The sequence below is a fragment of the Bombus bifarius genome, unplaced genomic scaffold (genome assembly GCF_011952205.1).
Source record: "Bombus bifarius isolate JDL3187 unplaced genomic scaffold, Bbif_JDL3187 scf7180000008000, whole genome shotgun sequence".
In the NCBI taxonomy this organism is placed as follows: domain Eukaryota; kingdom Metazoa; phylum Arthropoda; class Insecta; order Hymenoptera; family Apidae; genus Bombus; species Bombus bifarius.
Genome location: NW_022884379.1, coordinates 1,704,755 through 1,720,265, shown reverse-complemented (window position 1 = coordinate 1,720,265; position 15,511 = coordinate 1,704,755). Strand labels below are relative to the sequence as shown.

Here is a 15,511-nt window from a genome sequence, read left to right as displayed (position 1 = left end):
AATATCGTCAGAGTTAACAGAACGGTGGCTCGATATTTGTTGCCATTTTTTAACATTTTGCGATTGTTCGTTGTCATGTTCGTAAAAGACTAGATCCTAAGTCTTATAGTGCCGTCTGTAAATATCATAGTACGAGTACTCTAATGTAGATATTTTATATATTCTTATATATTACGTACATAATATACGTTTTAACATATTTAAGTTTCTAATGAATACATAAACATCCATAGTCTATTAATAATTGGAAGTAACATTTACTAAAACAGAACAATAATTTACCATTTATTAATTTGAAGTGATATCAGAAAAAGCCCAAAGTCACTAAGCTACAAGTAGTATGGTCCAGCGTATACTCAGACAAAACTAGAAAGTATAATTTAGTCACTTGTAAATTGAAACGAGTATCAAAACAGACGATATCGTGGCAGGATAACATAAAACAGAAGACAAGTCCACCCTCTGTGGCAAGTGTCCTCCAGCGTTAAATTCATTGCCTCTCATAACATTCGAATTCATGAAGTGAAACACGATAACGGATTTCCATATAGACTGGCGACGCGTACGAGCATTGTGTCGCACGAAGGACAAAGCGGAGGGTGGAAACTAAAAACGGATCTATACGTTCCATTGGAATGGGACGCCAATAGAAACTTCGCCTAAGAACTTACGAAAACTTTGCTGCCGTTCTTCGTGTCCGTGCACTTACCAGTGTAAGCTGGATCAAAAGAACCGGTGGACGACTTTATGCAATCTTTTCGATAGCATTCGTTCCGGATATTTTGATTGTACGTTAAGTCTTTGACCCTACAACTTCAATCCACTTGGGACTTTGTAAATTGTTTCGTAGATACGAGCGTTTCCTTTATAGAATTTATACGGATTAAAAATTGCTGGAGTCAGTTACTACAGTTACGAGATAAATTCGAAGGTTTTATTACGGTACAATTTCTTGTTATTTAGATTATATTTTGCACTTCTACAACAAGTCGGTCTTTACGATAAATATAGCCATGCGTGCTATTATGTAAACTCCTTCTCCACCTACTCTCGATCAAGTCAAATCGGCTCCACCTTACCAATCATGTTCTTCCTACTGCATTTTACCATTTCAGAATCGAGGAACGTGTCATACGTTAAGATACGCAATTTTTAATAACGAGTACAATTTAAGTCAATTGGTTGTCATAATATTATGTTATTGGTTTGTTGCGTAATATCATAAATTTTTCAATCATCTCTAATAGGCTTGTATCTTAAGATTTAACAAGTGTCTCAACCATATAAGTATATTAAGATACTCTCTTCTAGCCGTCAAGTAGTCATCGAAATTAAAAAATCAACAAAAGTGATTTTTATCGTGCTTCACCGTATGGTTGTTGATTACAAATCAAAAATACACGATGTTCTTGGAAATTAAAAGTTCTGAATTGGCCACTCTCACAGTATTATCCCTTTCTCTCAATGTTTACCTCGAGGTGCACGGAAACCTATAATTCGTGTTGGATGGAAGAGCGCCAGAAACGACGGGATGGAGTAGAAACTGAGGATTCACGAGGCGTCCGGACGCCGCGCATCAATAGCACATCCATTGGTGTTCGTGATAACGCGTTGAACGACGAATCAACGTAATAGGTGGCCTCTCGATTTCCCCTGGAACTGACCATTCCTAATTCCACAGTTTTACCGTGGATCGCGGTTAATCTCCGCTAGACTTCACTTTCCCCATTTTCGGTTTCCACAGAGCGCAAAAAGGGACGAAAGCCACCGTTCGATCCGATCGATTTGAAGAATAAACGATTAAACTGCATTTGTGGAATTCGCTAATGACCATCGCTTGTTCTGCTTGTTTGCTCAAGCGCTAGAGGAACGTTGGTTAATTCGACAAGTTCAACGTTTTGAGTCTTCGCTAACGTCCTATTAGCTCAACTAATTAAAGTAATACTGTTACGCCGGGCCTCTCTGCCTGGCCCAGGTCACACACCGCGGGCCAGACGGACACCAGATGTCCGCTTTTCCGTACGGCGTACCCTCAATATCCTTAAGCACCCGTCATAAACCCGAGTCACTTGCCTGCAAAGGTCCTTTAAACAAAACAAACATCTGGTTCTGAGGAATTTCTAAACACTATTGTCTACCACGGCTGGACAAGGGAAAGTTGGTTTTTCTCACGCACGCTGCAACTTTCCTCCCACTAACCACTTTCTCTCGAGGGCAGTTAAGACCCTTCGTTTAACCAATTAAAAACGAAGCCTATTCCCTCACTCTCCTAAATAACATCGGCACCAACAAATCCGATGGTCCCGTGCGCTAGACACACCCATCCTTAGCTTTCCTCGGACACAGCATCGTCACTCAACTTCACTTCTTCTACGTCGTTGGAAAAGTCAACTACTAAGTATACGCTAATGCCCAACGGGGCAGTCTAAGCATAACGCGAGAGTCGGTCTCGGTATTGTCGAGCATACATTTCCTCTCCTAAATCTCATAGTGCTACGTCCACTAATACACTAAATCTAATTATAAGAGCCCTGCTCTAACGCGCATATCTATCTTAGCTTCGTGCGACAAGTTGTTAATTACTTATTTCTCTCCGTCAGTGTAATCTAAGTGCTGGAAACATATAATTTATAATTCTGTGAATCACAGGGTTATACAACCTCAATCACCCCTATTATCTCAACGGAAATCAGGGGATCGATCAATTCGTGGTGTCGATTGTTATAATCGTAACGGGGATTTACGACCCCCGTTGACGTCTCCCCTTGCGATTACGTCTCCCCGCGATTGGTCGAATAAACAAATACTATAGAAATAAAAGTTATATATTAATATAGATGCTGAATTTATTGAAAATTTATAAAACTCATCTAAATGTCAATAAAAATTCATAAAAAAAGAGTGTTAACCCTCTGATTCCATCTGCTAAAACGAAGCGTTTCTGATTGTACGTTGTACTTACAATTAGTCAATATGCTTTGAGCATACACAACGACATTATATTAAATAAGTAATATTTCATTTTGATTCTTCGACCATTTCGTTTGATTATATTATTAGAATTTGTTCAATGAAAATTCATTCTAACTACTAACAAATCCATATAATATTTGAGGTACATTCGACATTTTTGAAACAGCAACAAAGGGTTAAATCGGTGGGAAACGTATCACAAGAAGAGATGAGAGGAACATTCAGGAACAAAAATACCGTTTTATGAGGTAACATTGAACTGTCTAGTAACAAGTGCATGAATTGAAGGCTATCGCGCGATAAACGCGACGGTTCACAAATCCATGGCTCAACCTCAGTCAATCCATCTGTTTCGTCGGGTGAATCCTTGCGTAGCCCGGAACCTATCCCTCGGTCGAGGCGGCCACTCGCCACGTCAACACAATTAGTTGGATCACAATAATCCTAAGGAACTGTCATAAAACTTTTTCATTTACCGGTAAGACCGTTAAGTGCCATAACATATGCTCGGGTCATGAGGTTCCTTATGGTTATTGCTCCATTAGGTAAAAATTGGGGAAACTTGGGTTTTCTCATGTTTCCCGGCATTCCAACCAAGTGACGTGTGGTGGGGCGTTCACCACTGAACAAGTGATTTTCTTTACAACAGTATCGTCACCGGACTTCACGGGATCTACGACTACAGATCTCTCTATCGATATCTCTAGACTAATTCACCGACTTTAGAACAGTCAACATCTCTTTACCGGATTTACACCCTTCAATCATTCACCTACTCACTTATATCTACGCACCAGCGTAACTATCTTCTCTACAAAGTTGTTGAAAATATATAATATTATAATCTGTTAAACTCAGTGTTATACTCATTGATCCATCCCTATTATCCTAATCGAAATAGGAGGTCGACCTGTTCGTGGCGTCGATTATTCTAATTGTAACGGGAATTTACGATTTCCGTTGACGCGCTTCCTCGCGATCGCGTCTCTCCGCGACTGGTCGAATAAACATCTTGGAATCGAAAAAGTCGGATCAAGGGGAGTCATGTTATCAAAAGCCCTTCACGTCTGATGGCTAACCAATGGTTCATAACCCTAACCTATCCTAATCTGTCTTTACCGCGGGGAGGTTAACCCGTGACCACGAGGTCAGCACTGGCCAGCGTCCGTTTACACCCCGAAGGGACCAAACGGACAAATGACGGTAAACAAACTCGTGGTCCTCTTCCGGACGCCACTTGGTGTTAACAAGAAAACCAGGAAAACTCCGCTGGAAGAATGGAGTAGCGGTCAAGTAAAATGAATAGCTTTCAACTAGAATGGGGGAAGATATTTCACCGAAGAATCTGCAACGTGGAAGAAACACTCGTGGAATGTCTGAATCGTCCGAATAAGTTGCCACACTAGACACGTCTAAACGATTTTAGAGATGTTTGATATAACGTTCGCCATTTTAGGATGATCGATAACCTTATTCGCATTAAAATTATTTTACTTTTTGGTCCTTAATAGGTTAAGGAAGAGGGAAAGACCTCGATATATAACATCATGCATAAGTCACAGGACATTTAGTATACTTAGAGTAGGAAATGGATGCCATGATTAAAAAATGAAACTAATACTTCTTAGCTATGTGTATCATAAGAAAATGTAATAATAAGGAGATTTTATCTACAATTAGATAAAACCTATGGACAGGATTTATAGTGATAATTTTTGGCACCTCCGCAAACAGGTAAATAAAAAAGAAAGTAAGAAAAAGAAGGAGAGGTTTCATGGCCACTACTTTAAGTATAATATTTATGTCGTAGCTACAGCAATGGAAATAATATCGGTTGCTTGACAACGCTCTATTTAAGAGATCGAGATTTTCTACTTTACCATATCTGTATCGCCTACCATTTCTTCGATCTCACTACATATTCTGTAACTATCACGTATTAAATAGCGCTCTGGCAAACCACACACGCTTTTTCCCTCTTTCTTCGAGCTCACCTCTTCATTTCAACCCCTAAAGCCACTCTTAGTCTTTTTCGTAGCTTCAAACAAGATGACGAATGATCGACGCTGGATTCAAAGATAACAAGAATCAAAAAACAGAGAGAAGAGATTCGTTGAATAGGGATGAAGTGAGAGGGGGGAGGGGGTCAAGAAAGAAAGGAGAAGCGAAAGCAGTGTAGCAAGCCAGAACCGAGTAAGAAAAGAGATTTTTCTCTTCTGTGTTTCTCAAATCTATGTATGCATCTGTATCTCTGTGTTCGACACTGAAAAGAGAGAAATGGTAAAGAGATAGAGATAGGTGGGGGGGGGGAGTAGAGAGAGAGAGAGAGAGAGCAATAATGTGTGGTGGAGGAGAGACGAAAAGGACGGTAGAACAAGAGGGGAGGGATCAATGCCGGTTGCCAGGGCAACCACGGCACCTGATCTTCATCCATCCTGGACCATACTTCTCAGTCCTGCCCCGTTCACGAGAACGAACTGGGACGAAGTGTCCTCTAGGATACCTGGACTGATTTCCAAAGGTTATATCGTGTCCAGATTGAAACCTAAACGGGGGAACGCAGGACGTCAACCTTATCCAATTGAACTTTCCAATTTAGACCTTATGTACATTCTGTTTTGAATGTTGACGATAGAAACCAAGTTACAGGAGTAACACAGTATCTTACAAACTTACAAAAATTTATTTTAAAAAGTCATATAAATGTTGTATATATGTCTTGAATCTATTTATATTTTTATGTAGATTCAATAATGTCTGGCTCTTATACGATATTCATATTTTTCGTTTGATATGACTCCAACATGCATCTTCCAGTGATAATTATTCGAATGTTTCATCCTACAACTGAGAAGTTCAGCATATGAATAGTCAGCAATAAAGGAGAACGTAAGATAGCAAAGAAGCTAGCACGTTTCCTGTAGAATCGCTTAAGACTGCGTATTAGATTCTGCAGACCAAGCAGTACAGTTAATATGTTATTCCGAAAACAGCAGTACTGCAATAACTTTCTCCTATTCCTACCAACAACTATTGCAACATAACGTCTAAAGCCGGACTAATATATCCGTCCTTATTAAAACGTATATCTACCACAGATTCCTATCTTTCTCTAATTAACAAAATTAACTAATCTCTGCCATAAAAAAGAACTTAATTAAAAGAAAAAAAAGGTAAAAAACGATCAGTTTAAAAGGAATTCAGCTGCAAAGAAGCTACTACGTTAGTCAAGAGTCGGTCGTTTCCATGAGCCCCACTGCGCATGCTTTTGCGCATCGGGTGAATAGACGTTTGCTTCTTTTTCTCAACTGCGTTCGTCCGGCGTAGTATTCCGTTCGTTCGCAAAGATGATTTATCTCGATTTATCTGTCCTATCGGAAAATCGTTCTAGCTGACAAAATAATCGTGCTACGAGATATATAAAGGATTAGTTGCAATGCTGTTCGGTCAGAGCAGACGCGACGCGCGCGTTTCTGCGCATCAGCGCGAGTTTTGGCGGGTCGATGCGCCATTGTTGCCCTGGCGGCTGTGTCCGCTTTGTTTTCATCTCTCTCTCGTTCCGGTTTCTTTCCCCCTGCTACCACGATCCTCTCTCTCTTGTCTGCTCTCTCATTTCATCATTTTTCACTCGACGCTCTCACCCACCCACCCCTGGTCCTCTGGTTGTTCGTTAATGAAAAATAATAAATCCAAAACTATTGGGAGAAAAAGAAGAAAAGAGAACAACACGGAGCGACGTTGCTAAAGCAATGAATTCCAGTTCACCTTACGTTTACATTCTCACATAAATCTTTTTTCTTTTTTTAGTGAAATGTATACGATTGGTTCTTTCGATAAATGTTGTTTGGTTGTAAATATAAAGGAGAAATTTAATTGGGAAGTTCAATTTTTTTTTAGAAGCTTTCGTAATCACCAGCACGCATGCAGCGCGTCCTTGAATTTACTACTTCAAGTTACAAATCTGATAGATAAAACTATTAGTTGATTGATTTTTTAAATAAGAATTAAGTGAAAAAATCATACTTGAACGAATAATGAAAGTCGACCAAAGTGTAATATTGGATGAGACGATTGTGAGAGCACGTAAATTTGCAAAGCTATGGGAATAAATACAGAATTTACGTGAATTCCGATACGGAACACGCTATGGGATAAGAAAACAGAAAAGGGGTGTCTGATATGCAGCAATGGATGGTAGATATATCGTTATCACGCGAGATATCGTAACACACATTCTTTCATGGTTAGACAGCTAACATGACTACACATTCGCAAAGAACTTTCTAGCATAGTTTACTGATATTTTCAATTCTATCCTCTCACGTGCACTCGACCGACTAGTGTACTGCTTGTGTAATTAAGAAAAAGGATTAAAAGCTCAAAATTTAAAAATCATTTCATTTTGATTTAGCGATATTTACATTTGATGGAAATGAGTACTTTATTTAATTAAATTGAAAATATCACATGATATAAAAAAGAATGCGTTAGCTTCTTGCAACTGTAACTCTTTGTGCATTTCCAATAAAAAATATAAATGTTAATAATTATTAAAAATATAATGTATAAATGGTACATACTACAAAAGCTAATAGATTCTTATAAAATAAACTTTAGCAATAAAATGATATGCATTGATTGGATAAGAATTTTAATAACACCAAAGGTCAAACATTAATCAACCAAGTACAACAAACTCTACGAATAAGAATATCACGATGAAATTGTAACATTGCAACTAATTAGAATATATTATGTTTTCTTCAATTTAATTTATCTGTGAATACAGTTCAATTTTTTTCATATCATGTGTCAGGTTATTTTTAAAATTGTTAATAATACATTTAATGAATAACTTTTTGATATCTTTTATAGATTTCTGTTGACGTCAAGTATGGGATATTTCTGAGTAAATCATAAAAACGAAGGTTGACAAGTCTTATGTATAAACAGAGAGAACTGTTGCTGCGATACCGATAACGGAACGGTTCGTCAGACATCACTTTCGGTTTCGTGTTGATAAACAACAATATTACGACTAGAATTTATTACAATATCATTAAAATAAGCAAAATATCAGAAAACTTTCTATCATTGGTTGGAATCGCAGCTTTGCATTCGTACGCTTCAATTATTATTATCCCTCGTATAAAAACAAAAGTGAGCTAAGATAATTCAATCAGACGCTAATCCTTGACCCAACGACAATTTTGGTTCATCAAGTATTCGTCATGAAACAGACGCTATACTCCAGTCAGTTACGTACTTGTATGCTGTGGCTTGATGACTGTGTGATATTTTTAAAAACCGCAGAAAACATGATATAATTTATTATTTTTCTACAAAGTGCAGAATCTAGGATTTCTTTACATTTCGAATTTATATTGAGTATATTATAGGCAGGTCTGTAATGTTTGACACAATAATCGATATTCTATTCTTTGTTCGTTTCCTATCAAACAAATTGAGGATAATCACTTATTGATACATTGATAACAATAATTAGAAAACTACCCACGTGAATAATATTATCGTTTAGCGAAGGACTCGATATTGATATCATATAAATACTTGGAATAGTACTTCGAATAATCAAAATTGAGACAAGAAAATGAATTCTAAGTAATTTGTTATCTGACTCAGATATAAATATAAAAACATAATATCATGTACGTTAATGAATATTAGGTTAGTGCATATGAAACTTCTATAAAGTTTCATAAAGTTCATAAAATATTTCAAAAACCAATGTTGGCGCATCATGATAAAGTACAGAGATACATGATTACATAAAGATATTACATATGTTTACAGTATTCTTTGAAAAAATGAAATTTCATATAAACCAACCTAACATTACTTTCATCGTACTTCACTGTATCGAACGAACTTGATTATATGAAACGATTTCCTGATCACGCAGTATGTTTGCGTAATGTCGCCATGATGCGCGTACACCTCGACAATCGGAGATATGCGCACTCGTAAAAATTAATGTATGCCACAAACTTGTTGCTCGTATTATAAAACGCATTCGCGATGCTTATCCGAAAATTCACGTTGCTGTAACGTCGTTGGTGAGATTGGCTTTTATCGTTAATACCACACGTCACGCGTACCAATTGTTAACGTACTTTTTATACATCTGAGATAAGTTTCGCCGGAAGTGCGTCACGAGTAACTTCTTTTGTTTAGTTCGACAGATACGGATGGAAATTTCTTTCCGTGTTCGGCGATCGAACCTGGATTCTTTTCTATCAAACAAGTTTTACCAATTTTTCGCCATATGTTACATACCATCGTTATCATATTAAAAAGGAAATCTAGGAATACACCTTTTTGAATTTAGAATAGATCTTTTTTGAACCTACGAACTATGTATATTTTTGTCATTATCGCAAACGTCACTTCTCATATTATTTATTATCTTATCATTGTGTTACAAAAAGTAGTCTAATATAACTCCTTTATTTATTAATATACATCTGTTTTTTAGGATTTTTAGAATTGGGAATACTCAATTGCTAGAATCTCTAAAAATTTCGTTTAAATTATGGAAATAGATAAAAGTCATAGAATAAAAATGTTCTCTCTCTCAAACTTCGCTCTAAAAAAAATTGACAAAATTGTTACAAATTACTATCATAGAGAAAGATTAGTACCATTTTTTGTTATAAAATTATTAATAATTTCTCTGTACCCCATTAATTAAAGTCGTGTAAATAAGTGTACATACTGTACGAGAATATGATTCATTGAAAGAAAGTATAGTTATTCTATTATAAATTTGGAAAATAAGGCATAAACGTAGTAGGCCGGAAGTAGGCACAAGAGCCAGTGTGTCACGATGTCAAGCTCGAGGATGGTGAACAATTTAAATATTTTGCTGTTATTTACCTTACATTAGCAAGAACCAGAATACTGATATCCTATGGTATGTATTAGTCCAGTCCTATACGATCATTCGTGAACGCGTTAATCCTTCGTCGAAGAGCATCATGAGGCAATGAATCAACTGTTTCAAGGTATTTCAACCTTAATTGACGTCAACGGCAAATAAGCACAGGCTGGCCAATGGTCTGTTCACAAGTAACTGCGAAATGTGGTATTAGTCGTTCATGAAAACAGATATTTCTGTGTTTCCCTGTTGAGACCTCAACCAGATATCATTTAATAAACAGAGTACAATGTAGTTAAATCCTACGATTACAACGTTAAGTATGTCTAAATTTGTTTCAAAGTGATGAATTAAATTGGTATACATTTTGTAACATTAATGATTTGGTAACTATGTTTTCGTACTTCTTTCACAAAAAAAAAAAATACTAAACAATAACGAACCGCATTTTTTAAGAATTAAATAAAAAAGGAGATGGTAAACCTTGGCAAAAGTCTCCAAGTTTAACCTCACTAAGAAAATAAGTTTTACGTGTCAGATATGTAAAAAAGACTACCAATAGCGACTCTGTCCTGCGTCTTTCGCCCAATCGAAAGGTAAGGTTAGTTCTTCCACTCGCGATGGAAAATATTACTCTACGTATGTATAAATGTACAACGGAATATCGTGAGTTACACTGTATCAATCTTTTTGATATATCACTACGATTGTTAGTTTCTTTTGAAGCAATGTTGACCGTAGATTGTTTCCGTTTTAATTCACCAAGAAACACAAGAAAGACAAGGTTAATGAACGTAAAAATACGTGATAACAACCGAGCAACGAGGACAAAGAGATTGCACGAACTAGTCGCGATTAAGACATCATAACCTATCAACCGTCTCATCTTAAAAACAATTGTGTCTTGAAATCATCGTTTTATCGTACTACTCTACTCCATACTCTTTCGGAATACAGAGGAAAGAAAGTTTGTTACCGTCTGGTATATCTGTTTATTTAGTCCATCCCTTTAAACTCCTTCCTGTTTGTTCTTTTAACCGCTTCAGTTTTTTCCATAGAAATGACTACGTTATTAAGTTTGTAGTAAGAATAAAACCAACGATTTAGTTATTACAAAGTAGAAAAGAATATCGTATTCGTTCTGACTTACCGATTTACAGACGATCGTCACATTTTTATGTTGCCCCAAGTTACCAGCCGGTCGAGTCACGTCGTGGTTCTGACACTAACGAACTTATTCACGAATCATTTACGGAAACAGAAACACCGTAAATCAAATGATCACACCATGGCGCGCAGCAGTAGGCTGCAGGCCATCTTGAAGCCACCGATGAAACACGCACACAATAAGCCCAGTAGAATCAGGCACATACGGTGTAAGGTCCTCCCAGAAGGACGGAAGACGATCAAGTGAATGCTCCATAAAGTGGCGGCCATGATGGCGCCACTTGTCGAACCTTTTAAGCTTCAACGAAATTCATCCTACAATTTGAAAGTTAATTCGTTTTGTTGAATATGATACACGCCGTAATACGTGACTTGCTTTTTTTTACAGTTGAAGGAAGTAGAAATTATGTTTCATGGCGATCCTGCATTTGGTTTCGAAAAAATGTTCGAATTGAATCAAATTAGCAGTTCGTCATGCAGTCACCGTGATGGCGCCACTAACTGAGCGCGTGTGCGATGACTGATAGAAATTATCTATTTCTCCTAGTATGTAGTTGTCTCTAAAGATTAAGAATAAGTAAGTAATTGTTTTATAATTGAAACTATGATTCACCATTTCGAAGTAGATATTCAGTATTTTGTCTTGATCTATCAATAGCTCTTATCCTTCATTTCGTTAATTATAGCAGTAGTGCGAAGATACGGTATATTTTCAACATTGCAAGGGTTGATTGATTTTCATTAAACGACTCACATATTTCTAATATCTTTGCAAAGAATTAGATCGAGTAACACTGATTCACTGAGAAACACGAGTCTCGTTCAAAAATAGGCTCCAAATGCATATTTGAAAAATAATTGGTTACACCCTGTGGTGTACATAACCACTTTTATGTTAAAAGAGCGTTATCAATGTATTAATTTGTTTCAATGTATTTTGCAATCAATATTGTATAGTACAGTTGCCCTGAAAGAATGTCAATCGTTATCCATTTGAATTTCTTATATCATGCATGATAACAATCTACCAAGATAATATTTATAATCTTTTTTTCTATTGATGTCTGACGAATTTCTCTTAGAGCATCTGTCCGATCCATAACTTTCTTAAATAGATTTTATTCGAGCACTAAACAGTTATATCTACACTCTACAACAAACATCTTTGTCTGTTTTCGTCGTTAGCGTTGCGTTTGCACACTTTTATTGTTAATTTAACGACCAATGTCATCAGGAATTCCATATATCATATCAGGAATAATATAATAATAGTCGTTATTGCTTGCCATTTAACGGCATTATTAAATTTTTTTACAACATTCTATCTGAACCTATCGAAGGACGGAAGCTTCCAGAGATAAGGTTCAATAATTTGAGGGATCATTGCTATTAATTAGGAATACTTCCGTTCTTCGTATAGAACCCCGCGTTCGATTATTCCCGCAAAAAGATGGATATATTCTTGGCACATCGTAGTAAACTCTTAATAAACGCATTATGTATATAAATAAGTTATACAATCGATGGCTCAATTCGAATTATTAAATATATATATATATATCTATATATATAATATGTATATGAATATTTAAGATCTGTACGCGTGTATGACTAGAATATAATATATATATTTATAATATCTCGACATGTATCACATGCTATATTGACTATCGCGTTACCGGACGGGATTTGGAAATTGTATTCCTCATCCTTACATCATTTCTCTCTCTGGCAGTTAATATCTGATATTTCAAAAATGAAAAAGAAAGTATGTAAGAAAAAATCATCTAAGATTGTTATTTCTTTTTCTCGTTATAAATCGATTTCCGCTTCACCAGAGACAGAAATATGCTGTCATTTATTGCTCATGTTAGTATAATCGTAGCCCGTAAAGTAATTACTTTTAATTATTAATTGCTAGTACTTTCATAAACTTTCATCTTAGGAGCATCAACCGTAAGTACTAGTATTGACTTCAGTGTTTATCGAACTCGTAACAGTGTACGTCGCCCCCTTAATACTTCTCCTTCTAATACTTTCATTGTATATCAACAAGTAGTCTCGCGTTCGAAACTTACAGACTAGAAATGTACTATAGACTTAATGTTAAAATCGAATCTATCAGATTCTGTCCTCTGGAAGATTAATCGTGTTGCGTGTCATTAAATATTCCCGCAATATATTCATAAAAATCGGTATCCACACTAAAGGTAATACCGTCTACCTATTCTTCCTTTATTTTGTAAATCGTATAGTAAGAAATCCTTTAATACTTCTGATGCTTCTCCCAACGGTCGTCACATCTTTTAACGTTTGATTCGATTCTACATCTAGTCGAAGAAACAAAGGCTGGAAATCTTTAATTCGATTCTCCACTGGCTACAGTACCATCTGTTGGAGGTCCACCTGCTGTGACGCTTTGGGGGTCTGTCGTAGGAAGTCCTTGCATATCCTGCACACCTTGGAACAATTTGCCTGGGAACCCATGCAACAAATCGTAGGAAACAGGTGTGGGTGGTAAAGCAGTGGTGTGAGCGTGTGGCGACTGTAAAACCGCTATTACTCTTCTCAGTTCCTCCAAAGCGTTCCCTGCATGATTTGGTAAGGAATAATTTTATAAACACGATTCAAATTAATACATTCATCGATAACATGCTGAGATCATGTTTTATTTCTTGTATTTTTGTATAAAGTACCTTGCATGAGAATATAATTTTTCGCCAAGAGGAGGGTTGCAATCTTGGACAATTTTCTTACGGACGGACTATGGGCGTAAGGAATCACGGATCGAAGTTCGTCAAGTGCATCGTTCAAATCGTGCATTCTTCTGCGTTCTCTGGCGTTAATGTTCAATCGCATGCTTTTTCCCTGACGAGTGGTTTTTGATTTTGGCGGGCAGTTCAATCTCGATGCCCCGGGTCTATAAACGTTAGGATTAATAAATATATTGTTTAAATGGGTTACATTGATTTTTATTATAGGCTTTCTGATACCTTTCTTGATCTGGTCTATTTTCATCGGAAAGAGCACTCGATGAAGCATGCGGTTGGGGCTGCTGCTGAAAATAGAAACCACCGAGGCCGACGGCACCCAAGGGAGTCCTTCTGCCAGGTGCACTCTGAGGGTGCTCCGACGAGTAACTAGCTGGAGGAGCGGAAACACTAGCGTGAGATGCTCCCGGTACTGAATACATAGACTCGAGCGATGCTGTTGATTGTGGTGGTAATGGATGCTGTAATAGCAGACAATAGTGAATAGTATACACTAATCGAAGTTAAAGTACCTTTTAAAGTAAGTTGAAGGACCGTCTTTTGTTTCACTTTGACCTTTATACTCGTTACTTGTATGTACATCTATTTTTTTTTTGTACATTTTACAATTATTACAGTGTTATATGTGTAGGAGATCGAATAATGAGACTGCCAGTCTTGTTTTGTTTTGCGATTACATGTAGCGGCGGCATTGTTTTGCTCGGAGTTCATTACTCCTTACGATACCTGTGACCTAACGGTCTTGATACTCTGAAGCAAAATAACATGATTTGAATCGAATTCTAACTCTTGTGCCGCTACATATGAAAACCATAGAAATAACATGAGAAACAATTTTTAAATTCAACAGGCTCTCAATATATCAAAGATCATTTGTCATAGTATTTGTTTTGAGCAATGTAATTTAATTTCTTTGCTAATGTAGGAATTCTTAAGGACAAACATCCTTCCAATTTCTGAATGGTAACTATCCAGATATTTTAATCGCTTAATAAGGACCAAATTTGGAAAGATGTATAACCATAACGATTGATACACACAGCGGCACGATGTTCCCAAGCCCATGTAGGATGCGAGGCCGAACGTTGCCAGGAACCTTGCTGCAGATGCGCCTCAGGAAGGCCCTCTCTTCTATCGTCGTCCTCAGTGGAACTGCTCTCGCCGTCGTACGATCTCATTTCTCAAACGACTATGGTATTCGTTTCAAACGTATTTCTTCTCTCACTTCCGTCCAGTGCTTCCGCGAATCACCAGAGGCGGCTTCTTCGCGAACATGAAAACGTCGGTTGATCGGTTATCATTGTTCACGTGTGAGTGACGCGAAGTATCGAGCGAATGGTATCATCGACAAGCATAATATAATCAATAGTAACCGCAACACTTACCGACAAATTTCTTTCCGCTGATGGTCATGCACAGCGCAGGATCCTCCGAATGCAGCGAGGATCAGCAAAATTTTTTGCGCACGACCGCGTAGCCGGCCATCTCTCCGATATAAATCCTTCTTTGATCGTGGTACAATCCGAAACCGCGATCCACACGATTTAATTGCAATATATTGTTTGTCCTTTCTTTCTGCCGTTTATAATAAATTTAATATGATAAAAATATGTCACTGTTTACGATTCAAGGCGACGCTGATCTCAGCCATGTTACGCGAAACTTTTGCTGCGCAAGCTGTTTGCCTACCTCTCAAGAGGTA

At 37.2% G+C, this 15,511-nt stretch overlaps 2 protein-coding genes across 3 annotated transcripts in view; both read right to left on the bottom strand.

The window, feature by feature from the left end:
* Positions 1-11,303, bottom strand: part of LOC117206286 — a 34,536-nt gene extending 23,233 nt beyond the window's left edge. The window contains exons 1-2 of one of the 2 annotated variants that reach the window (XM_033445472.1): positions 11,022-11,303; positions 9,871-10,066 (exon numbers count right to left, since the gene is read on the bottom strand). The gene's annotated coding sequence lies outside the window, so the exon portion shown is untranslated. The remainder of the gene's footprint in view (positions 1-9,870; positions 10,067-11,021) is intronic. The other variant, XM_033445473.1, reaches the window with a different exon arrangement.
* An 834-nt stretch (positions 11,304-12,137) lies between these two features.
* LOC117206288 (class E basic helix-loop-helix protein 23) lies at positions 12,138-15,511 on the bottom strand. The gene is made up of 5 exons (XM_033445483.1): positions 15,195-15,511; positions 14,850-15,072; positions 14,032-14,270; positions 13,735-13,958; positions 12,138-13,627 (listed from the first exon to the last, which is right to left on the bottom strand). Exons 2-5 carry the CDS (start codon positions 14,985-14,987, stop codon positions 13,398-13,400), a joined length of 831 nt encoding a protein of 276 aa, XP_033301374.1. The 5' UTR covers positions 14,988-15,072; positions 15,195-15,511; the 3' UTR covers positions 12,138-13,397.